At 40.4% G+C, this 25,582-nt stretch overlaps 2 protein-coding genes across 2 annotated transcripts in view; both read right to left on the bottom strand.

Annotated features, from left to right (window-relative positions):
- Positions 1–1,852: 1,852 nt before the first annotated feature.
- YTHDF2 (YTH N6-methyladenosine RNA binding protein 2) lies at positions 1,853–18,708 on the bottom strand. The gene is made up of 5 exons (XM_015832152.1): positions 18,618–18,708; positions 18,218–18,242; positions 16,210–16,289; positions 11,464–13,050; positions 1,853–2,771 (listed from the first exon to the last, which is right to left on the bottom strand). Exons 1-5 carry the CDS (start codon positions 18,642–18,644, stop codon positions 2,748–2,750), a joined length of 1,743 nt encoding a protein of 580 aa, XP_015687638.1. The 5' UTR covers positions 18,645–18,708; the 3' UTR covers positions 1,853–2,747.
- Positions 18,709–22,518: 3,810 nt separating this feature from the next.
- Positions 22,519–25,582, bottom strand: part of GMEB1 (glucocorticoid modulatory element binding protein 1) — a 13,844-nt gene continuing 10,780 nt past the window's right edge. Inside the window, exons 8-9 of the mRNA XM_015832143.1 lie at positions 24,541–24,663; positions 22,519–23,719 (exon numbers count right to left, since the gene is read on the bottom strand). Of these exons, the coding sequence (XP_015687629.1) occupies positions 23,028–23,719; positions 24,541–24,663 (815 nt within the window). The 3' untranslated portion in view covers positions 22,519–23,027. The remainder of the gene's footprint in view (positions 23,720–24,540; positions 24,664–25,582) is intronic.

Below are 25,582 nucleotides of genomic sequence, written 5' to 3'. Positions count from 1 at the left end.
TGAATAGGGAAGCCAGATTCACTTAACCATGTTACTAACTTAACTGCACTGGCTCACTTCACAACTGTGGCAAGAAAGGTCGTAAAACGGAGCAAAACTCGCCTAATCATCTTGTTTAGCAACAGAAATTTTGGGCTCAGTTATGATCGTAAATCGAGGACTCCCTGTATAGTCATATGGAGAATTTACCTGATCTTTGTAAATCCTTCTGAAATGCAGAACCTAACCACAGATTGAATGAAGGATTTGATACCCCACAAATTAGCTGCTTGATATTCATTTAAGGGACTTAAAAAAAACCCCTACATTTCAATTCAATGGACTAAGAAAACACACATATTGGATAAAACTTTTGCTGCTACATTTAGGGTCATGTACATGCTACATGCTTTAAAAGAAAAATGGCAGATACGTTCAGCCGTGTGATAAGTCCACATTGGTTTGGTTAAGAGCCAAAGTTGGTATGAATGTCCTGTTTGTGCCCTTATAGGACACAGCGAGCTGCAGAGGTCCATATATCCTCAACCTTAATTGAATGTCTTAACCATTCTCCAGATGATGGGTTGGCCTTTATTACTTTTGATCTTGAGTCCCAGTTGTATTATGATGATGATGTACGGTGTTGTATTTTAACCTGATTGTATTTATTTTCAATCCTAATTACAAACTAGGGAGTTGTATACTGCTCAGAATCAGCTGAAGACAGTGACTTATAAGCTCCGCAAGCAAGCAAGCAAGCAAATTAATAAATAAAAGGATTATTGCCTAGATAGGATGCCATCTTGAGATTCATCTGCAGCATGCCATAAAATATTTGACACTATTGTTCTGAAATGACTAAGATAAAAAGCCCAAAAAAGAGACATACCAAGGAAAATCTCAAAACATTAATTAGAAATTTTAAAACAATTTTTTGCTTCTTTATGGTTGTTTTCCAAGCTCAAGTGATCTATCACCAAAAGAATTAGAAATGTTAAAAACCGGAACAATAGTAATAGCAGTAGTACTATTTCTATGTGCCCCAAATACTGCATCTTACCCAGGCTACCTTTTACAATCTCCTGAGATGAAGAATAGTGGATTTAGATTAAAAAATAAAATAAAATTGGCAAATATGGAGTGACAAATATGGATAAGGCAAAAAAAAGGAAAAAAATGGGTGAAGGTATTAAATATGAATTTGACAAGACAAATATTTATGATTATCCTACAAATCTTCTCTATGAAATTCTAATAAACACATCAAGATCAAAGAAAAGTGTACAGATTATAGTACTGTACTTTTTAAGGGCACAGCATTTATTTGACAGGTTTGGTTTGACTATACCTCTCCCCCACTCTCCCTTCCCCCATATTATGTGTTTTGATATGAAATTTTGGGGGAGAGGGGTGTCAAGTCAACCTCAATCATGCAATGATAGATTTTTTAAGCACGTATTTAACCAGGAAATCCTCAAATGTTAGTCGTGTAAGTTAGTCACTACAGCACCAACAAGAAATGTCTACCACAGTATATAGTAGGCCAAGAGTTAAAAACACTGGCCTATAAATATGGAAAGAGCTAATTCATGTCACTTGTGGACTTCAACTCCCAAAATTCCTCAGCCAGTGTGCCTGGCTGAGGAATTCTGGGAGTTGAAGTCCACAAGTCATAAAAGGGCCAAGTTTGAAGACCCCTGAAGTAGATGATTTGGTGTTAAGATAATAATAAAGCAGCAACTTCCAAAGCTGCCAGCAGATTGAAAAGTGCTACCAGTACCACTCAGGCTGATTATGGCTGCACTTTTTCCTCATCATGCTATCTAGGAGCACTAAAACACTCACCTACCCACTAAATACTAAGGCCAAGAAGTGATGCTCAACAGGATCTCACGTTTATTATTGAGAAGTGATTAATGGTGAAAGAAAGGCATCACCCATTCCTCATTGGCTTAACAAGAAAACTGAAGAAACATTCACTACACAGTTTACAATATTTTTTTTTCTTCCAAAATTAATTTTCCTGTAAACAAACAAGTTTTTACCATTGTTCTCAGCCTTCAAATCAAATCAAGCCAGACTTAATCTGTAATCCATATAATGCACAAGAACAGAACATTTCTTAGGACTCTTCGTATTTCACTTTTGAGAGAGAGAAAAATGAACCACCCCTCAGACATGACCTTGTAGACAAATCCCATTCAAATCTTCTAGGCATAAAAAAAACTCAGAATTCTTCATAAAATTCCTCTTCCAGTCCATGGGAAAAAAAAGTTACTCATTCCACTTTCCATGGTGGATGTTCAAAAGAAAGTCACAACTCGGGTGTTCCAAGTGCAAATATCAAAAAAATCAGGAGGAAGAGGGGGTTTAGAAGGCCAGGAAACCAGGTAAGCGGCAGATTTAAAAATCAGAGGGGGGAAAAAAGGGCATATGCCACTTGCGGACTTTAAATCCGATAACATAGTAAAAAGACAAACAAAAAAGAAACAAAAACCCCAAAGCTTATGCTCTGAAATTACAACCAAAGCCAAAGGGGGGGGGACAGTTTTTACTTCTACTCTACCTAGAAGGGGTTTTTTGTTTTTTTTAAAGTCCTATGCCTCTTGTGAAATTTCAGTACTTTTTTTTTTAACTGTACGTTTATAAGAGTTTGTATGGAGTCAATGAAATAAGTCCTAATTCTTTCCGGTGTAGCCTTTCTTCCTTTTGAAAGATATCCGAGATGCATCATCTCTGTTGCAGTCTCTGTGAAAAGGGCCAGCAGTTTATTTGACACGGCCTTGACGTTCCTATAGGAAACAGAACAGAAGAAAACAGAGATTGTTAGTGGATAGCAGTTATTGAAATGGATTACAGTGCCACAAGATTACATTGAGGCATCTTTCCATATTCTTAACTTCTTAATAAAATACCTGCTTTTTGCCAATTTTCATACCTAAAACATATAGCTTTTGAAACAAAGTGTGTTACTAAAAAAGCCTTTCATTTATGCCTTCTCCTAGCATATTTCAATTCTTTGAAATCTCATGCAAATGCTTTGCATACGTTTAACTAACCATACATTCTTTCCACAGTCATAAGAGTAAAAACTGCAGTATAAACTAGTACACTACCCCATGGTTTTGCTCACAATTACAAATGCCACTTTACAATGTGGAAAAGGTAAATAAGTGTCTGTTGCATTATTTGCTATCTATCTACATTCCAAGTCATAATATACACAGGCAAATGATCACTTCTTCATCTTTGGGGAAGATACGTTTGTTCAAATAACATACTGGTAACATTTCCCCTAAAAGAAGCTATTTCAGGAGAAGGAACTGCTGCTCTAAAAACGGTCTGTAAATCTGTCTGGTTTCTCTGTAATTTCTTTTCCCCACCAAATGTATATTGGCATACTATGCAAGGTAGAGTTTCTCTCTAGAAATTTTAACTTCATAACTCTTGAGATTCTGTAGGCAACCTTGGACAAAATAAATTTTAACCTCTGCCACAGAAATGGTATGGGAAAGAATAATTTGCTTTCAGAAGCGACGGAACAGAAAACCTTCTAATACAATCAAAGACAGCAACTATAATCATATTATTTGGTGATGGTAACTCTGAAAGAGGGCTTAATCTATACAAACTATCGCTCCTGCTCATCAGAGATACATTTCTGCTCCACTTTTGCTTATTCTATGGCAAATAACAGAAGGCAGCAAGATCAGCTTCTATTGACTTATGTCTGAGAGAAGAAGCCATGTTCATACAGTCTAAAAGATCAAGGCTAGTGGCACTCGCTAACAAGTACAAGCAAATCTAGGAGCTATTCAAGCACAACCAATCCCTTCTAATTTATTCAGAACACCATGTCAGTTGGTTATCACACACTGGTATCAAGACTGGGATGAAAGCAATGCAAATACTGTTCTTACATACAGCTGAAGGAACAAAGATAAGATTCAGTGTATAGAAGCTTCAGGGAATTGAATATAGGCAACAATATTCAATTACTGAATATTCTGTTTGCAAAGTTTATCTACTGATCTGTTTGGCCAATGCTGTCATAAAGAATATTTTAACTACAAATTCTGGAGATGGATAAACCAAACCATAGAGCAACACTGAACCACCTGCTAGCCACCCCCAGGCTTTGGACTACGGTCTTTATCAATGATCGCTGGCCATGATGGCTGAAATCTATGGGAGTGACAGCAAAAACTATAAGGAAGCTGCTTGGGTTGCTTATCCTGGCCTAAAGGAAACATATCTAAGAGCCATCCAACAATCCATATTTCTTTTACCTTGAGCTGGTAACAGGTGGTTGCATCTGTTTTGAAACCATCTCCTTTGGTTATCAAATTAGAGATCACTACTAAAACATCTGAATGTCTCAAATATAATTTATTCTTGCCTCCCCCCTTCTCCAAATAGAGTCTTAAGATCTGTTTAGACTAGGGGTGTCCAACCTTGGCAACTTTAAGACCTGTGGACTTCAACTCCCAGAATTTCCCACAGGTCTTAAAGTTGCCAAGGCTGGATCTGGTTTAAAACCTGATCTATCGTTCTTAGAACCAAGTCAACTCTCTCCTACACATTTTTCCTTTTCTCTCACCATTTCCTCTTTCTCCCTCTTTCGTACTGTACATCCTTTTTGACTGAAAGCCTACGGGTAGGGATTGCCTTTCATTATTTGGTAAATTGCACTAGGCATCCTTTAAACTTAGGGATGAATTTATTTAGAGTATTTATATCATGTACTTCAATCAGAAAGGTTCCAATGCAGCTTATAAATCAATAAAACTAGAAATTCCAACCAGCAAGTTTAAAGTCTGAAATGACACAACAGATAAGGATAAATTAATGAAGGAATATTAAAATGACATTTCTTATTACAAGGATCTTAGTCTGCCAGAGTTCACAGGAATAGCTATGAGGGAGGAAAGAAAACCCAATGTACAAAAATAGCTAAGCACTTTACTTGTAGAAGCAAAAGTCTTTGAATGCAGTTTAATATACTGCTATCAATGCTCTAACTATGTCTTGTTTCTTATGTGATAATGCATTTATTTCACAAGGCAATCTCTGCTTTTCAATGTTTTATTAATATTGTTTGGTGCTTTATATATTACAGTTTTAAACACTAATTTATTCCAGGTAAGCCATACTGTAGTGAAAAGTGTGAAGGAAAAGCCACACAAATAAAATTAATCCCCACAATAAAGAACTATGTTCTGTTTGTCTTTAAGAAAAAGGACAACTTGGAGTAATAAATTTTGTGCACTCCACAATACCACAATCATGACCCAACTGCCTACTTGCCAATGTGCAACAGCACATTGTACTGATTAGACATGAATTATATTATAAACTTTTTATTTATTTATTTTAATTTTTATGCAGGAATTCCCTGAGACTTGAAAATTATTTCAAGATTTCTTCAGAGTAAACGGTTGCCCTATATCTATTCTATTCTATACAGATCCTGTCCTTTGCCAGTGCAAAACAGGGTTTAATCTTATTCCATACCTTTTGCCTGATTAGTAGACAGGGTGATGGTCATAACATATATTTTTTTACATAATCTACTTATATCACAATGTTTTACTCCAATTTAAGTTTTTGCAATCTGAAAGAGTTCAGCAATACTCCTTATGCATGTATTCCAGTTCTGGTCACCTGGAGATAAGCTCCCTGCTTCTGAGAAGCATTTGTTTACCAGTCATCATTTAATGCAAGATTACTGGAAAACACCCAAAGGAAAAGTAAAATGTCATAAAATACAATGCTACTGACATAACTTTATGCAGGATTCTGTGAAAGAAAGGACAAAGCTTTCAGATTTTTATAATAACCAGCATTTTGGGTTTTATATGAAATGAATCAGCATACATTATGGCAAGAAAGGCCAATAATCAGATGAGACATTAATCCAACAATTGATTTTTATACACAACTGTGAAATTTGAGAGGCAGTCTCTCGTACTTAATACAAAATCTCCCCCCTCATTTTATTCAACTTTGTTTTAATACAAAATTGTAAATGCAATAACTCGATGAAGTATTATGTTATCAGGAGACGCCTGCTCCTGAAAATTATTCTACAAATTCAATGACATACTTTGAATGTCTTGCAAGTCACAGTACAGTATAGCAGTGGTCCCCAACCTTTCTGGCATCAGGGACTGGTTTCAGAAGAAAAATTGTCTTCCACAGACCAGGGGTGAGGGTTTTTTGCATGCACAATCTAGATCCTGTGCATGCAAAAATGAAGCTTCACTCGTTCACTAGCTGCTTATGCAACCCAGTTCCTAATAGGTCACGGACCGGGACCAGTCCACAGCCCAGAGGGTTGGGGACCCCTGCTGTATAGCATTTTTCTGTTATTGCAAAACTTGAATCCATATATAAAGTACAGCTAAGACTGGGGCATGAAAACATTTTTTAGGTTTGCAGACTCATATCAACATTCTGGCTCCATTTCTGATTAAACACTCACTTTGCCATGAATCCCAGAATGGAACAAACTATAACTAAGTAGTAAAGTACTGTAAACTGATTGACTATAAATTATCTGATGAAGCTACTTGTTTCCACAAGACAGGCCTCCATGTTTTCCCCAAAACACCCAATTTCAGATGTACTGTAAGCCTGAAATGAACAATCTAAGATAGGTAAAGGTACCTGTGGAAAATAAGGGAATATCTACCATGTTGTCTTGTACCAAAGAAAAGTGCTTTCCACTTTTCCAATGTCTATATATGAACATAATTCAAAGATAATTTTAATCCCCACCCAAGCCTTTGGTGAGATGAGAATTAGACCCTTCATTTTATTGTATCTGGTCTGTTACACTTGCCATCTTTTAGTATTATTTTTATGTTTTATTGATTTTACTATAGTTTGATTGTTGTAAGCCTCCCCCAGTCAGGTGGCATACAACTTGAATGATTAATAACTTAATCTAACACTTGGTCTTTAAAACTTTTAAGAGTTTTCTTCACCATAGTGAAGAAAGAGTTATTTATCTTACTTGCTTTTCATTCTATGCCCTAGTTTTTTGCCCATTAGACATTCTAGGCAGAATGATGTCTGATCAGTTCTTGAGAGGTAGCCTAAAATCTAGAAACACAAAAAGCCATCCAGGTATTTTTTTTTCTTATTAAGAGCCTTTATATAGTATTCCAACATATGACTTTTATATGTATCTTAAGCAGCACTTTAGATGCCTACAAGTACATCCCAAAATAAACAGGCTTATTTCAGTCAAAAACCAGCTACAAGTTGAAAGCTCAAAAGTATTTTGCCTCATGGCTCTCCTTATTACAAGTAGTCTCAACTTACAACAGTTCACTTAGTGATTGTTCAAAGTTATATGGCACTTATGACTGTTTTCCACATTTACAATCATTGCAGCATCCCCATTGTCATGTGATCAAAATTCAGACACTTGGCAACTGACTCATGTTTATGATGGCTGCAGTGTCCTGGAGCAGGTGATTATCTTTTGCAAACTTTTGACAAGCAAAGTAAATGGGGAAGCCAGATTCACTTAACAATGGTGTTACTCATTTAACTGCAGTGATTCACTTAACAAATGTGGCAAGAAAGGTCATAAAATGGGGCAACAAATGTCTCACTTAGCAACAGACATTTTGGACTCAATTGTGGCTGTAAGCTGAGGACTATCTGAAGTTCAACATAAGAAATAACCTGGGCCTGCTATTCTATTCAAAAATGAAATTAAAATATCATGAATAAGTGCATGAACACTCTTTTAATGTCAACCATATTAAACTATTCCAAAAGGAAAGGATAAAGACTTCCTGTTCTTCATACTTAGCCTGACAATTATTGTTGACTTCAGTTAATATGATTTACATTACCCAAGTGTGTTTTGTCCAGAAAGGCAAATGAAAAGCAGACTGCAATCATCAGGCAAATTCTTAAAGCTCAAATATATGCTTTGTTGATGCAGTTCAGAATATTAGGAAAATATATGCATTACAGCCCTACATAAGATATTACATCTATAATTGATGAGCTGGGAATAAATTATTAGTAGCCATTCTAACACTAGCAGAAGTGCCAGTATACACTAGATTAGACAATTTATTTTTGCCATTAAGCAACATAAAATATTTTATACAGAAACATTTATAATACTTTAATGCAAACAGATTAATTGCTTTATTCAAAACTTGGACAATTTGCAGCATTCACTGGAATATTATTCAATCAGTGTTTTCATTTTAAGGTTGCAGTTCTGGGTTCTATCTTATTGATAGGATGTTACAGTTTCAAGATATTGTAATACATCCAGAGAGACTTGGAAATACAGTTTCTGCAGTATCACAGTGTTATAGTTACACAGTAACAAATAATTATCAAACCAATGAAACAGTGTAACCCTCCCCTTTAAAAAAAAGCTGTACTAGTAGTCAAATTAAAAAACTGAAGCTTCAAAGAGTACAAATAGATACTCTCTTAACATTATTCTGCAACGATGAGAACAGTTCATTCTATAGGGAGTATGTTAGCTTATTCACGTTGTTTAGAAAATGTCATAGGATACAAATACTTTGTTTCTGAGGACTCTCAATTCCAGTTAGAAAGAACAGCTTCTGGACCTTTGCAGTTTTAACCTTTAAATATCAAATCACTTAATAAAATTAAGATTAAAAATACTTTTTTGGGGGGGGGAGTGCCTTTACATCAGTGTCGACTCCCAGACAGGTCCCTGCAATTTTCTTGGCAAGATTTTGAAAGTGGTTTGCCAATGTCTCCTTCCTAGGGCTGAGTGTGTGTGACTGGCCCAAGATCACCTGTCTGGCTTTATGCCTAAGGTAGGACTAGAATTCACGGTCTCCTGGTTTCTCACCTGGTGCCTTAACTATTACACCGGCTGCCTATTAAAAATAATCAAGCCAAGTAATATATTTCTGCTGACCTGCTATTTTTCATGCCTGTATTTTCTTTACTACTTTGAATCTTCATGATGAATTTTAACATTAATTTTGCTTCTTCCAAATGCTTTGTTGACATGGTTACCCTAAAAATATTATGCCTATATGCTTTTACATTTCTGGGTCTTACAAATGATCATATTTTTTTCATTTAGAGACTATGGTTGCCTACATTAATCTTTCCATGCCCAGAGCCACAACTGTAACTACGATGTGACAGCGTAAATCCTACCCACTATAAGAAAACACATATTTCCGCATACACATCAAGAGGAGCAAAAAAAGACCATACAGACTGTTATATTAGAACAATGGTTCTCAACCTTTTTAATCCCGCGACCCCAACCGGTCGTAAGTTGAGGACTAAACCGGCCGTAAGTTGAGGACTAAACCGGTCGTAAGTCGAGGACTAAACCGGTCGTAAGTCGAGGACTAAACCGGCCGTAAGTCGAGGACTAAACCGGTCGTAAGTCGAGGACTAAACCGGTCGCAAGTTGAGGACTAAACCGGCCGTAAGTCGAGGACTAAACCGGTCGTAGGTCGAGGACTAAACCGGTCATAAGTCGAGGATTACCCAACTGGTCGTAAGTCGAGGACTTTCCCTGCCCGGGAGCACCGCGCATGCATGGTTCCGCCCCCTGCGCCGGCCGAGGCGTAGCTGGCAAGCGGCAGAGACAGAGCAGGCCGACCACCAGCTGGCCCAGCTCAAGGCACCTGCCGGAAAAGGGAAAAAAAATGGCGGACAAAAAAAATGGCGGACAGTCTTGCTTGGCAACCCCCGTGAAATGGTCGATCGACCCCAAATGGGGTCCCGACCCACAGGTTGAGAACCACTGTATTAGAAAAATCAGTAGATACCAAGAATTACATAGCTCATTCCAAATGCCCAAGGTTGAATCATTTTCTTGTACAATAGTCTCGTGTTCAAAGGACGTTTAAAAAAAAAACCTTGTAAACAAGTTGAGAGGGTCACTAATAACTAGAGTAGTGGTTCTCAACCTTTTCTTCACCACAGACCCCCCCCCCCTTAAATTCCTTTTGTGGCCATGGACTATGGCCATGGACCACCCAGACTTAACTCAAAATTTAAATCATAACATTTCTTCAAGACTTCATAGACCCCCGTGATGACATTGTGCCCCCCCCCCAGGGTTGAGAACCACTGAACTAGAGTATATCTTTAGCAATTTTCAGGGTACATCGGTGGTACACTGATTATCAATTCCTCATCAGTTAGTGCCTCAAGAAAAAAAAGAGAAATTGCAGAATGCAAAGCTGATCTTATTCCTTGAGTTTAAAAAAACCAGGACACTATAAACAAGAGGAATCATGCCAAAGATATTTGGCATATTGAAAAGCATTTCCACCCATAATTCAGTTTACTCAATTCAGTTCACAAACAATAAACACTATTATCCAGGGCATCTCATGGGGAATGGGGAAAAAGCCTACTTGCTACCACTACATGCTTTTCAACCTTTTCACCCATTGTACCACTTTTAGGATATGGCAATATTCAAGTACCACAAGTCGCCTAGCAAGGTGTCAAAAACTTGGCGACCAAAAAAAAAGGGGAAAAGTGATAAAGTACAGGTAGTCCTCGACTTACAAGTTTACTTAGTGGCTCTTCGAAGTCACTAAGGGACTTATGACCATTTTTCACACTTATGACCATTGCAGCATCCCCAGGGTCATGTGATTTATATTTGCATGCTTGGCAACTGATTCATATTTATGATGGTCACAGTGTCTCAGGATTATATGATTCCCTTTTACAACCTTTTAACAAGCAAAGTCAATGGGGAAACCAGATTTGCTTAACAACCGTGTTACTAATTTAAATGCAGTGATTCACTAAACAAATGTGGCAAGAAGTGGTAAAATGTGGCAAAACTCATTTAACAAATTTCTCACCCCTTTCCTTATATCCTCTCCTCTCTCCCCCCTTTTATATCAAGGGTGTTGAACTTGATTTCATTGAGGGCCCCATCAGCATTGTGGTTACTGTCGGGGGGGGGAGGAGTGGGGCTGTGTGGCCAGCTCTACATCACTCAGGTCAGGGGATGCCTGTGGGATGGATCCGGGGGTCTCCGATGGAGGGTTAAGGTTAGGCTCCTTCTCTCTCTCCCTCCTTCCCTCTTTCTCATTCCCATCTCCTTTCTTCTCCAAAATCCTTCCCATTCTCACACACGTCCCTCCAAAATACTTTCCTCTCTCTCTCTCACCACTTCTCTGAGAAAAGCCTTTTCTCTTCTGCCTCTTTCTCTGGCGTCTTTTTTTTCTCTCCCTCTCCCACCAAAACTGCTTTCTTTTATAGCCTCTCCTGTCTCCGCCCCCTCCTCCTTTCTATACTATATAAACTCACTACAATTTGGCTAGAGCAGATTCTAGTTTAAATACCTTTGCCACAAGTTATACTTAATGATAACCTCTGCAAATCTACTTGGGTATTGATGTTCACAATTTACTTGATCTTAGACAGTAACATCCAGCCTCCCTTTTATTTCTCTTCCCTGACTGCTCAACAAGTTACCTTTTTCACATTTTCCTCCTCTTCCTGGCGTTTCTCATAGTGTGAGAAGTCATCAAAGATGGAAGTGGTGTGCTTGTAAGTAGCAATGATTTTCAGCACCTGTTTAGCCTTTTCCAGAGGCACCTCCTGAGTGTCCCTGGAGTTGGTCACTGGTTTATTCTCATTGTTCTCTAAGCGAATGTGCCGCAGTTGGCTGTTGGGAACGTCCTTCACAAAAATCCACCTGACATCAAATCGCCCCTTCCATTTGTCCTGGGACCACACGCCAGCGCACGTATTGTAGTCCACAGCAGATTTCATTTCTGCCACTCCACAGAAATGACCACTGCCGTTGACACTGAACAGTAAGTAAACAGGACCTTTTCCATTCATTGACCGATAAGCGGCATCCAGTCTCTTATTACCGTGCTCTGTACTGCACCAGATGTTATATTTAATGGAACGATGGATATCATCTTCAGAATAGCTCTTGATAATAAAGACCCTCCCATGTTTTGGGTTCCAGTCAAAATCCTTTGGGTTGTAGTTGTTGATAGATCTCAACTTCTCCAAGACAGGGTGTGGCTCCAAAGGTGCAGACCCAGATGTGGTTTGAGACTGTCCTACTGCATTACCATCAACTCCATTTTGGCCAAACCCATTTCCACGGTTACGAGGTGCAACCCAACGGGCAGGCTGAGCTGCCTGTTGCTGAACTGGCAACTGAGTTGGTTGGGGTGGTGCAGGTGGCAGAGGTTGTGACTGTTGTCCTGCTGAAGGCTGCATTGCTGGTGGACTATTATTCATCTGTTGACCCATTGGTTGGGGAGATATTTGGGTTGGTGGCTGACCAATATTCTGAACTAAAGCCTGGGAAGGGGTTTTTGCCACTGGTCCTTTATTATCCCAAGTTCCAATGTCCATATTGTGTTTAATGGGGGGTGGTGGAAGACTTGAACCTGCAATCCCATTCTTGGTCTTCAGCTTGGGCTGTTGCTTTGCAGGTTTGCTTGCAATATCAGCCCAGGATGTTGGTTTAGGAGGAGCAATAGTAACTGGGGGCAAGCTATTAGAAGTTCCAATATTACTGGCAATAGACCCACTGCCAACAGCAGAGCCAACAACTTTGGGGACATTGCTTGCTACATCAGTGCTGCCTAGTTTCAAGGCTGCCATTCCTTGGTCTATGGTATTCATGCCAGGTGCCTTGTTCAAGGTGTCATTGGCAAACGCTGACTGTCCATCAATCATTGCTCCACCCAATGAACTTGGTGCATAAGCATAGTTGCTACTGTATCCTGAACTTTGAGTTGATTGCCCCTGAGAACTGTTATTTCCCCAAGCAGAGAAGTCAATTCCACTTGGGAAAAAATTAAAGCCATGCTGTCCCAGAAATGGTGTACTGCCAAGGGCCCCTGGCTGTCCAAACATGGCATCTGGGAGAAAATGAGGCTCTCCATTGCTTAGCTGTCCATAAGAAGTCAAATAGGGCATGGGTGGATCACCCCCAGTAGACCAAGCAGCTTCACCCAAGGAGTAGGAAAATCCAATGGATGGGCTGTAGTAATTCGGCATGTAAGAATCTGACATGGCAGTATATGCGTTGTTCTGGAAGAAAAAAGCAAGAACTAAAGAGTTAGACTGAACAATACATGCTATAGCACAAAAACTAAATTAAATCTATGTGTAGATCATTCTTCCATGTTATCTTTCAAGCCAAAATTATGCTTTAGAATGCAGGATTATATGAAAAAGCGAGATATTATTTCAGAGCACCAGAGAAAAATGGGGCCATCCTACATCTTATCCAAACCCCAAAAATAAATTCACTTTTGCCACAAAACACTATCTAATGTGTGTGGGGGTTGTACTTTTTAATCTATGTATCCCTTTACTGAGATATAGCTGGATAATGAAACACATAGGAAGATGAATTACAAGTAATGCTAGCTTGCTTCCTTTTCAAAAAATAGCTTGTCAGAGGACTAAAAATAATTTAAATATTGTTTATTTAAATGGTTTATGGAGAAAGGAATTCCACACATCTCCTTAAAGTAACAATAGTAATGCAAATTAAAATACCTAAGTGAAATCTTGGACTATGTTTTACAAGCCAATGAACACACCAAAGAAGATAAAGAAAAAATGTTTCACCTATTGTATTTCAATACCAAATTTCTTAGCAACAGAATATTATATCTTCCCAACCAAACCACTGGAAATATCCCATGTGTGTTTTGAATGGAATAACTGGCACCAAAGTGAAGGCAATCACTGACTACAGGAAGCTATCATTTCATTCTGTCATTCAACCACTAAAACCTTTAAATTTCTCATGTATGTTAGCTCAGAATTGAAAATACAAAAAAAATCAGTGGCAACTCTTCACTATTAACAGTTTCAGATAACAATATATGGCAATCTTCTGTTTATAGTACTCAAGTGTAGGTATAAATAGCATAATAAATATAAGACCTAAGCACTAGAAATAAACCAAACAAATGAAGAGTTACTGTGTTTCTCCCAAAATAAGACCCAACCTTATTTTAGGGTTTTTTTGCTCCAAAAGAGGTACCAGGTATTTTTTTTTGGGGGGGGGGTGTTTCCACTCACCTCCAGCTCCGCCCAGCTGGCCCACTTCTTCTGGGGCTGAAGGAGCAGCTTCATTCTGCTCCCAAGAATGGACCTCCAGCCTGCATTTCACAGTCAAAGACCTTTCCGGAAGGCCACTGCAGCCGAGAACCAAGCTATGGAAAGGCCCGTGCTTGTGAAATGAAGGCCTGGAGACACCAAAGAAGTGTGCCAGCAAGGAGAGGCCTGGCTGATTTTTAGGTGTGTGTCTTGCCCCAAAACTAGGGCTTATTTTCAGGGCAGGCCTTACTTTCGGGGAAAGTCATATTGATTTCTTGATTTTGAAATGCTTAAAGGAATTATATTACTTTAAGGGAACATTTAGGTCTGATTTAAGGAAGTCTATGCTGATCAGCAGCTGCCTACAATTGCTCTAAAATGATGCCTAGGAATGACAACACTGAGATTTGTCCCACCTTCATTCAACTGAGTATTTATGAATGATAACAGCAACAGAGAAATATAATTCCATAATTATATTTGTTACATGACCATTAACTGAACCCCAAACATCAGATGGCTGTGTGTGTGTGTACACAGACATAAATACAATGACTAAGTCAAGCTAGCTTAGGACCTATCTTTTAAATAGAGCTTATTCTATATAAACGTAAACTTGGGCATGTTGACATTTACAGGTCTGTTCTTGTTTTTTAGATATTTGGAAGGAGGGAAGTCATTCCCATCAACAGCAAAGATATAATTACAAGAATACAATTGCAAGTTCAACTCATGTGCACATTTTTATAATTGACAAGTAGCCAAGAAACTGGGCAATGAAAATGCTTATTGTAGTTCACCTTAGCTATCTCATAAGCTGGAACTTTAATGTACAGTTTTCTGTGAAGTTCCCAGATCAAAATATTGCTACTGTTTCTCAGCTTAAAGTTGATACCTATCTTTTATGATTTTATAACTTCAAAGTTCATCTACAATTTTGTAGTTCACTTTCCTTTCAAGTCCTCTCAGAAACTGCACAATTACAATATATACTTAGCTGCAGACCCAAGAATATTTTACAACAGCATTCCTCCAGCCTTCCAGTTATGTTCAGACTACAAATCCTATTCTCCAATTGTTGGCCATGAGCAATGAATGCTGTGCAATACTAGGACATGACCATGTACTGGGCACTAGAATCCAACTTCATGAAGAAATCCCTAGAATCCTCTTCCAAATGATGGAATTCTTGGCCCCCAAATCTCTGCAAATGTTTGTACACAGAAAAATATGTGACTCTTGTCCTTTTAGTAAATAAAGGAAATGAATTTAGAGCTTAAAAATTAGAAGACTGACTCTAACTATACATCCAAATGCTTCTTGACACTTAACCTGCTAAAAGCTTGTTTAGAACAATGACAAGTAGGTAAAAAGAACATTTATTTTGACTCAGTCTTGATTATTGAAGACTAAAAGACATGAAATTTTCTTGGCAACCACACAAAACAAAAATGCTATTATGATTTTGGGGGATATTTTTTCAACTTCCAGGTTTAGTTTACAGCTTATATTTCCTAGCTCTTCTAGCCAAACTCTAACAAGACTCATCCCTATTTAGCTTTTGGGGATCAGCCAAGACCAGCCATGTAAGAGAACACATTCTACATATAGTTTACTAGCTCTCAAGCTCTATGTAATGTTAGGCTTTACTAGATGTATGGTCTCAATAGAAGTGGGTTAAGATCCAAAGCTAATTAAGGTAAAGTACTTTTCAATCTAACAATTTCAATCATATCCACAATTCATTTCTATAAATTAACAGTGTTTATTTCAGTACAAGGTGAACTATAAGCCACCTAGAGATGCCTTTAGGAGAGATGGACAGCATATAAGTTTAATAAATAAATAAACATACGTGGAATAGAGTTGGTCAGCTTATTTTAAATATACTTACTCAGAAATTCAGACAATTCTGTGTAAAATTATTCCTTAATGTATTAAAGTCGGTCCCACTGAAGAAGCTTAAAAGATTTATAAAGTGTAAGACACTGCAAGCATTAACAGATAATTAGTGAATGAGCTGAGTATAAATTATCAAAGCAGAGAAATAAGCAGAATTCTAGATGGCATGAGAAAAAGGGCAGAATAAAAACAAAGAACACCATGAAACAAATAAGTACATTTTCTAAAACTCACCGGTCTGGCCTGAGGACTCAAGTAAGGTTCAATATCATCATCATTTAAGCTGTCTTTCTGATGCGCTGATCCATTTTGCACTAAAAACAAATGTTTTAACAAGGTTACTCAGTTCTGATATTAATGTTCAATAATTTAAGAAATATGGAATTAAAGAACCTTTTGTCAGAAAGTGAACATTTAAGATTAGCTATTACTGTTCAAGGATAAGAGAATACACTCACTTCTCATAGTATCCCTCTGTTTCATTGGGGATTAGTGGTAGGTAGTGAGGTTAAATTAACTCTTGCAAATATATAGTCTTTGTAAATAGTTCCAATGTATTTTACTAAACACAATAAACCTGGAAATTGGGTGGTATACAAATTAAATAAGTAAAAACATCATGTAATGACCCCCCCCCATGATCTGAGACTTGAAGGGAAGCTTTAGTTGACTAACATATACAGGTGTATGGGGAGGGGGGAATAAAGCCTATCATCCAATACATAGTGGGCTGTCATGCAATGTCAACACCTTCCTGCTGCACCAAGAGTCAGAATTATCACTAATTAGATGGAAATTACAGAAAAATCAATCAATCATGTTTATATGTTAATCATGGTTTAAATATGAGCATACATAATACATTATAAAAAAAACCACATTGTTTAACTATGATGTGAAAATTCTTCCTTCTATGGCACAGGTGCTTCCTAAGAAGAAGAGATTTTTTTTAATAATAGAGCAATAGTCTTAAGAGGAACATTTTTGTTGCTTCTTCCTCTACAAACAGAAGTTAACCATCTCTCAAGGATGTTGAGCACATCTCTATGCATCGGAGGAAGCCATCTGCGGCTCAAACAAGTTACGACTTTTAATAGAATTTGTTAGTCAAAAAAGATGTTAGCAGATTCCTGACTTTTTTTCAAGAATATTATTACTGTGCATTCAGCACTAGACAAAGGGTCAGACTGAATGACCTTCCAAGTTCCCTTCCTTTGTCTGAATTTTAAACTTTTGAACTCATAATGGAGTTTACAAGCACTTCCCCTTCTCACAATCTATGACATATTTACAGGCATTTCAAGAAAAAAGAAAGCCTGCATGGTTTTCAAGGAGTTTTAATTTGCTTGTGGAAGCCATAAATTGGGCCCTTGAGGCAGCTGACTTTGCAAACTACTCTCACTTCAGCCTTCAAAGGCTACATTTAAAGCTACACATGCTCATTAAAACAAGGAAGGAAAGTTAACTAATCTTATCTTTTACACCTTCATATTTACTTTTTCATCTATTAATATCTAATCAGGCCATTCTTTCCCCCCTTTAGTTTGAAATACTGCAGATCAGCTATCTAGGTGCAATGATTAAGAATTAGTAGTTTTAAATCAAAAGCCAGTTTTTACTTTTAAAAGTCTGCCTGGAAGAGAGGCCCTCCCTTTTTGTATGCACTTCATACCAAGCCATTCCTTATTTTATCACCCTTCTGCCAATACGGGTGGGTGGGTGGCCGAGCTGGAGAGAATAAAGAGGAATGGCCGAGAGAGGGGAAGAAATTCATCTACCGGAATCAGCCACTGAATCCCTTTTATGAATGTTTCACGCGGCTTTTAATTCTGACTCAACTTTTACAGTAATCTACATCCTCCGGCAGTCCTCTCCTTACCCAGCCCAGCCCGATAAAAAGGACCTATTCACCGACTGCTTTGCCTTTCACAGACATTAAACTATCCTGGCCAACCAAGCTGGCCATTTTCAGAGTCGCTGGCGGAACGCACATCTGCAGATAGTGCAGAGATTGGAAGCTTCTGATCCCACATATCTTGGCGGGGGTCTCGCTGCTTAAGGTACCCTCCTCCCTCCCTCCCTCCCTCCCAAAGAGAGCGAGGTAGCCAGGCCCGCACACGGGAGAGAAAAGGGGCACCGCCACACGCTGAAAGCCGTCGGAGTCGCCCTCCCTCTCCCGGGACGGAGGCTCCTTCAGAAACCGCCAGCCCGGAGCCCCCCGCCGCGGCTGCGGGCTCCTCACCTTTGCTGCCTTGTCCCTTCGGTCTCTGGAGCGGAGACGACGCGGCGGCGTTGGCCAGAGCGAGGCAGGAAGAAAGGGGAAGAGGGAGAGAAGCGATAAGTCATGCGGCGGCAACAACAGGCCCGGCCGGGAAAGAAGGGAGGGGAGGAAGAAACCGAGCCTCAGCCTAGGCCGCTCCGACCTGCCGGCGGGAAACGGCACGAAGCGAGGGAGGGCCGGGCCCGGCAGGGGTTCGTTTGCGAAGGGAGGGACGCGAGGGAAGTGGAGGCGCGAGCCCTTCTCCGTCCGTTTGGCCGTTCCCCCCACGGCTAGGCCTGAAGCCGGGGCCTTTCCCAGCGTGGCGCCCCTCACGCCTGGGGCGCCGCTCTTTCCCACCGCCGGCCTCCCTTCCTTGGCTTACCTGCTCCAAGAGGCTGCTGGCCGACATGGCTCTCCGTTCAGCGGCGGGGTTCCGAGGCGAGCTGCGCGGCGAGGTGAGGGGCGGGGGTGGCGGCAACCGCGGCGGCTTTGTCCGGGGAAGGAGAAGGAGGAGCAGCAGCAGCAGCAGCAGCAGCAGCAGACACACCGCGCGGATCACTCTCGGCTTCCTGGCGGACTCTGACTGGCTCGCCCCGCCCCAGCTCCGCCCGCTCTGCTCGCGCTGCGTTGGCGCTCTAGCCGCTTGAGGGCTGCCCACAGCTCGCGCTCTATGGTGCTCGCCCGCCGCGCGCGCGCGCACTCAGGCGCGGAGAGAGAGGAGGGGGCGAATGGGCAGGAGCGGCAGGCAGGCAGGCAGGCCGGCTCGGCTCACCAGGCGACGGTCACGCGGCCGAAAGGCGAGAGGAGGCGCAGGCATGCCTAGGGAGCAGGCGCGAAGCCAGGCGGAAAAAGGAAAAAAAAGGGGGCGGGGGAAGAGAGGGAGGCGGTGGCGGCAGCCGCAAGCAGCATTGGTGGGAGAAAAGCACGACGGGTAAAATGGCTGATGCGCTTGTGGGGTGTTGTAAGGGTATTGGCAGCGCCCCCCCTTGGGGAGGTTTGGAAACGCAGGCAAGAAAATGCCCAGGAGAAAGAAGTTGTGAACAATGCGAGCGTCTCTTTTCACGCGTACATGCTTCTATCGACACGCGTTCTGACTTGAATCTCGTGTGGGCGAGGGATCAGGAGTACTGATTGCAGCGATAAGGACTGTTTCTTCGGCTGGGCTTACATCAGTGAACCCTAATTCCTAGCTAGCGTCTCCAAATCACCCCTATCTGAAGGATCCCAAGTAGGGAAGACAGGGAAAAGTAACGTTCGCCTCGGAGTTGAGTTTAACGTTTATGGACAGTTTTCGTGAGAAGCTCAAAGTGTAAGTTGCAGTTTTCTCCTTCCTCTTTTGCTGACTTCATCGTCTAGCCTACTACAGTCTTGGATTTCTTGGGTGACCCCAGATCCATGTATAAACCAGGAAGAAACTGATTAAACCAGGAAGAAACTGGCTTACCTGCCTCTCTATATCTGCCAAAGTCGGCTGATGATTAGTTATGCATAATATGCTAAGCCATAATGAGCTTGTTTTGGTTTGGTTTGTCATGTTTTGGGATGCCAGTCACCGTGATTTGTAAAATATTGTTGGATTGGTACATGTTCTATGGTCTCCTGCTTGAATGGGGGGTTGGACTAAAAGGCCTCCAAAGCCCCTTCCAATTTAATTCTGTTATTTCCTTCTTTTTCTCCACAAGACACTTGTGGGATAGGCTGGATTGAGAGTGGTAGCCCTTAAAGTCATCCAATGTGCTTGTGATTGATGGCAGACTTGAATCTTGGCCTGTCTGATCCTACATACCTTCATCACAAATCACACTGCCTCTTATCATGTGCTTTAGATGCTTGATCCCTTGAGTATAAAGCTAGTGCATGAAAACCTGGACTTATTGAGTCAAATAGACACATAGTACTTATTAAACCATGTTAGTTCATATGTTGTACTGTGCTATGAACACTGTATTGAAACGTTACACTTAAATATTCTGAATTGTTTTGAGTCATTACAAATGTATCATTTTTAGTAAACAAAACTTTGTTGAGAAAATGGGCATGTTTGTTTAGTGACCTTTTCTTTGAACTGAAATGGGCTGTTGGGTTTACAGCTGAGATCAGACACTTTTATTAACTGTGTTAACTAAAGAATTATGAACCAGCTTTGGACAAATGAAAAGTCCTAAGTTCTCAAGGATGGTACGTAAATTTCTGCCATTTTTCATCTTCATAAGGAGAGCGATCAGATCCACACGCTGTGCTTAATCATATTTTAATCATGCTTTGTTAAATAACCCACGTTTGTTAGAGTTCATGCCTTGTACTAAAGTAAAAAGAGACCAAATTGAGCCTCAGCACAATGCATTGAAGATCCTTCTCCCACTCAACCTATCATCTATTTTTTTTCCTTTTTTGCTTTTGATGGAGAAGAAGGTTGTACTACTTTCTTTAGCTTCAGGTGCGAAAGGGGCACCATCCACTTCACACAAGAAAGCGAACATAGGTGGTGTAGAACAGTATTTTTCAATGTTGGAACTTTAAGACAAGTGGACCTCAACTCCCAGAATTCCCCAGCCAGGAACAAACACTCCTGTGGACCAGCCAGTGACCATCCTCTTGTCAAGAGACTCCATTTCAACATCTGGTGGGAGTTCCCTTTTGGTTTTCTTGTGTATATGTGACCTCAGTTTTCCAAAGAAACTGAAGAAAATGATTTCACTTTGACATGATCAAAAATAGGCTGACTTTGCTCGTTCTCTTTACTACGGCATTAACATTCTTTAAAAATTAGCGAGTCTAATTATATTCCACTGATGTTTGACTGATTTTAATGACCCAAAGAATACGTGTGCAGGTAGTCCCCAATGTATGACCACAATTGAGTCCAAAATTTCTATTGCTAAGCAAGACAGTTGTTAAGTAAGTTGCATCTCATTTTATGACCTTTTTGCCACAGTGGTTAAGTGATCCACTGCAGTTAAGTGAATAATGAGGTTGTTCCCCCACTGACTTTGCTTGCCAGAAGCCAGCTGGACAGGTTACAAATGGTGATCACATGACCCTGGGGATGCTACAGTGGTCATAAGTACGAAAACTGGTCATAAATCACTTTTTTCAGTGCTGTTGTAACTTCCAGCAGTCACTAAACAAATGATCATAAGTCAAGGATTACCTGTGATCACACTGCCAGGATACAGTCCTTCTTTAGAGCAGGGGTCCAGCCCTGCTGATTTCTTTTCTGTGGGGAGAATGGTGGCATAGCCGCTATAATTGCTGATGGATGTGGCCAGACAGACTTCTTTTTGCAAGACCATTCATTCTGAGCAGCAGGGAGTTATTTGTGGTTTCAGGCCCTTCCCTTTAATGCTCAGTCCCACGTGTTCTCATCATATTTACCCCTTCCTTGAATTCTGATCTCTGAGCAGCCCTTTTGGTAACCTTTGGCCATTCCAGCTCTATCAGGCTACTAAAGTCCTTCCATGAGGAGAAAAACAGAAGTGAATGGAGACCATGTCAACATAATGAACAGTCCTCTTAGGTTTTTGTTTTGCTTATCTTTTAATGCAAAGAAAACCCAAACAAAACAAATGGCACTACCCAACTCCTGTAGGGATTTTTTCTTTAAAAAAAACTGTTTTAAAACAGTTGAACTGGTTTACTCTTCAAGTCTTCCAACTCTGAATTTTAACTTCTTAAAATATGGAGAGGGAGACCATAAGCACTGTGTTATGGCCAGGAGGAAGGCGGGGAAGGGAATCCTTTTTTCACTTTCTCTTCTCATACGGAAGATACTCAAACAATCCACACATATCCAGCCCAATAGAAAGGGAGACCAGTCAGCCACATTGCTGAAGTGATGTGCCATCCAGACTCCTGTAATCATTTTTTTCAAAAAATTATGAACATCAAACATACACACACAGAGACGCATGCACACCTAAGCCAGCATGGTATGGTTTCCCAGAGTGCTGAGTAAATTTCAGGCATGCCCTGTTGGCTGAGCCCAATTCTCCCACTATGTATACAGACAACTCATACTTGAACATCCAGATTGTCAATTCTGTACTTGAGAGAGCAGGTGATCATTGGGTGCTATGTCTGCCATATCTGTTCCTAGTTTCTCCCTGTATCTGCCTGCATGTGCATAAAGCATAAGCAATTCCTAGAAATCTTGTAACAACCAAGGGAAAAGAAAAACTGCTGGAGAAAGTACAAAAAGGAAGAGCCAAGAATTCCAATTTTTGAAGCCACAAATGGGCAAACAGCTTAAGGAAAAAAATTTTTTTAAAAAAAAACAAAAAACAACAACAATACATTCCAAAGACGGTCGGTGACCTGATCGATCAAATCAGGTGCTTTGTTTTTCGTCCACTTCCAAAATGCAAAATGCTTAGAAAGTCAGAAACTGACATGGGATCTCCCTTCCTAGGGTGAAGAATAGCTAAAGATCCAGACGGAAGCTCTTGCTTTAAGGTCATTCTAATCCAGTAGTTATTTCCACTTTGTTTCTGAGACAAACAATCCAAGAAGGGTCACTTCAAATCTGGGTTTACGGACTGCCATCCCTCCTCACTGAGTGATAACAGCAATGGCTTGTTTCCCCTTTCACTAGGCAGGTAAAATTCTGACTCTCCCTATTCCCACAAACCATCATCCATACTGGAAAGCACAGCCTGCCTGCTCTTTCCCCCTGAAGAAAATGACTGCTTAAAAATGATCATCAGCATTTGTGTGAACTTACCTGAAAAGGGGATCAAACAAATAAAAAGGTAAGATGTGAACAATCATTTAGCATGGCAGGATGGCTTGCTGACTAGTCCTCCAAGACTACAATCTCTACATTATGGACCTGGTGCTGATGTTCATCAACCTCAGCCACCACCTTCTCCTCAGTCCTCAACTCTGTCCCCAAAATCACAGCTTTCCCCGCTGATTCTTCAGGATCAGCTTCTGGATCAGGTGCTGGGTCTATTTCTATGATTGTCTGTCCATCCTCTGAAGTGCCTTCAATAGCCTGAATACTAGAAGTCAGGCCAGACTCCATGGCCACCAGTTCCACAGGATTCATCATGGTGGCCACATTAGCAAGAGTCCCACTGTCCTGCATCGCTGCCGAGCTCAGCAGGGCTAAGCTTGAGGAGGGGTGAAGTGTCACTGTATCGGATGAGCTGGTTTTGGAGGAAGAAACCACCGTGGCATAGCGGAAAAGCTGGGAACCTGAGGGCAATGTGTGGACAGTCACTGGGCTGGAGCCCTGGCTGATCGTGGCCATTGGAATGTTGCTAACAGAAAACTGCTGTCCCATGGGTGCGATGGTGATAGGTGAGATGACGGTGAATTGAGGTTGCTGGATGGGAGCCGATGGGCTTAGAACTGTGGCTGAAGCTGGACGTTTTAACCGGGGCCTTTTGGGAGGCTTTGGAGTGTTGACTGGCATCAGGACCACATTCTGAATGGATGGGTTCCTGGCAAGCTTCTTCTGCTCTTCTAGTTGGCGATCTAGTGCTGTAAGAAGTATTAATGGCATAGTCTAATCAAGAAAATACTTTGGAAATTGTCAGACAAGCAGCACAAAAGACAAATGGAAATAGGAAAACAATTTCTAGGTATAACATTTGGTCATTTCTGTGGAGGATAACACCAATTATTTCATGAACAAAAAAACTGGGATGGAGAGGAGAAACTACTTCTCCAAGTATTCCTTAACCCCATCTCAGAGCTGCAGACAACAGTAGCTTTAAAATTAAAACAACATCATATACAGGTTTTCATACCTCCAACGTATACTAAAACTACCAAAAATATTACAGCAAAAATACTGGCCAGAATATAGCTAGTGCCTCTTGGGAAAAGATAAACGTGTATTGTCCCAAAGCTGCTTTTCCAAAAGGCAAGTAGACTTTCTTGGCTTTTTCCTTGAAAACGTTTTGCTTCTTATCCAGGAAGCTTCTTCAGAACTGATGAGTTCTTCTTGAAGCAAAACATTTTCAAGGAAAAAAACTAAGAAAGTTCATTTGCCTTTTGGAAAAGCAGCTTTAGGATAACCATCACCTGGATGATTGAGAATCTCCATAGACATAAATGTATGTTCAATGTGATTAATATACTTTTGGTAATTGTAAAGAATTTGTTGTATTTAACATGAGGAAAATGGGGGAGGAGGAGGAAAAGGAGGAGGAGGAGGAGAATGTACAATGTATAGTTTAGCCTCCACATCAAAAAGGCAAATTTGAGAGAATATGAGTGTACTATAGCAACCAACCAATCAAGGAATATTTCTTGCACAATTAATTGATGAGCTAAGAAAGTTCAAATTTTGAAATTACCTGCAAGAGTGTTAAGAAATTGCTCCTCTCCCTGATCTGTTTGACTCTTCCTGTTATCCAGCACTCTTTTCACTGTGTCCATCAGACCAAATGTATGAGCGACATTATTTAAAACAGCAGCATCTACAGGAAGACATTCACAGATATTGACTAATATTCTAAATGGGATCCAACTCCCAAGCAGAAAGACCTGAGCTATTCCTTTTTCTGCCCATGCAGGATTACTTAACACTTTGGTAGCACTTCCTGTCTTGATTATGCAAGATGAATAATAATAATAATAATAATAATAATAATAATAATAATAATAATAATAATAATAATAATAATAATAAGTTGGAAGGGACCTTGGAGGTCATCTAGTCCAACCCACTGCTCAGGCAGGAAACCCTATACCATTTCAGACATATGGCTGTCCAGTCTCTTCTTAAAAACTTCCAGTGTTGGAACATTCACCACTTCTGGAGGCAGGTTGTTCCACTGGTTAATTGTTCTAACTGTTCTAACAGGAAGTTTCTCCTTAGTTCTAGGTTGCTTCTCTCCTGGATTAGTTTCCATCCATTGCTTCTTGTCCTGCCTTCAGGCGCTTTGGAGAATAGCTTGACTCCCTCTTCTTTGTGGCAGCCCCTGAGATATTGGAACCCTGCTATCATGTCCCCCGTCGTCCTTCTCTTCGTTAAACTAGACATACCCAATTCCAGCAACCGTTCCTTGTATGTTTTAGCCTCCAGTCCCCTAATCATCTTTGTTGCTCTTCTCTGTACTCTTTCTAGAGTCTCAACATCTTTTTTACATCGTGGTGACCAAAACTGGATGCAGTATTCCAAGTGTGGCCTTACCAAAGCATTGTAAAGTGGTATTAATACTTCACGTGATCTTGATTCTATCCCTCTGTTAATGCAGCCCAGCACTGTGTTGGCCTTTTTGGCAGCTGCAGCACACTGCTGGCTCATATTTAAGTGATTGTCCACTAGGACTCCGAGGTCCCTCTCACAGTTACTACTATTGAGCAAGGTACTCCCTATACTATACCTGTACATTT

This window comes from Protobothrops mucrosquamatus, unplaced genomic scaffold (genome assembly GCF_001527695.2).
Source record: "Protobothrops mucrosquamatus isolate PMUCROS unplaced genomic scaffold, P.Mucros_1.0 scaffold_23, whole genome shotgun sequence".
Classification (NCBI taxonomy): domain Eukaryota; kingdom Metazoa; phylum Chordata; class Lepidosauria; order Squamata; family Viperidae; genus Protobothrops; species Protobothrops mucrosquamatus.
Note: the sequence above shows the minus strand (reverse complement) of the source record. Positions and strands in the feature narration are given on the sequence as shown.

What these genes read in the sequence shown, in the direction of transcription:
- YTHDF2 (XM_015832152.1), bottom strand. Translation starts at nt 18,644, where the DNA reads ATGTCGGCCAGCAGCCTCTTGGAGCAG. An exon ending in CCAGCAGCCTCTTGGAGCAG is followed by an intron (nt 18,243 to 18,617) that starts GTAAGCCAAGGA and finishes TCTCCGCTCCAG; the next exon opens with AGACCGAAGGGACAAGGCAG. An exon ending in AGGAGGAAAATGTGAAAAAG is followed by an intron (nt 2,772 to 11,463) that starts GTAACTTGTTGA and finishes TGTTTCCTATAG; the next exon opens with GAACGTCAAGGCCGTGTCAA.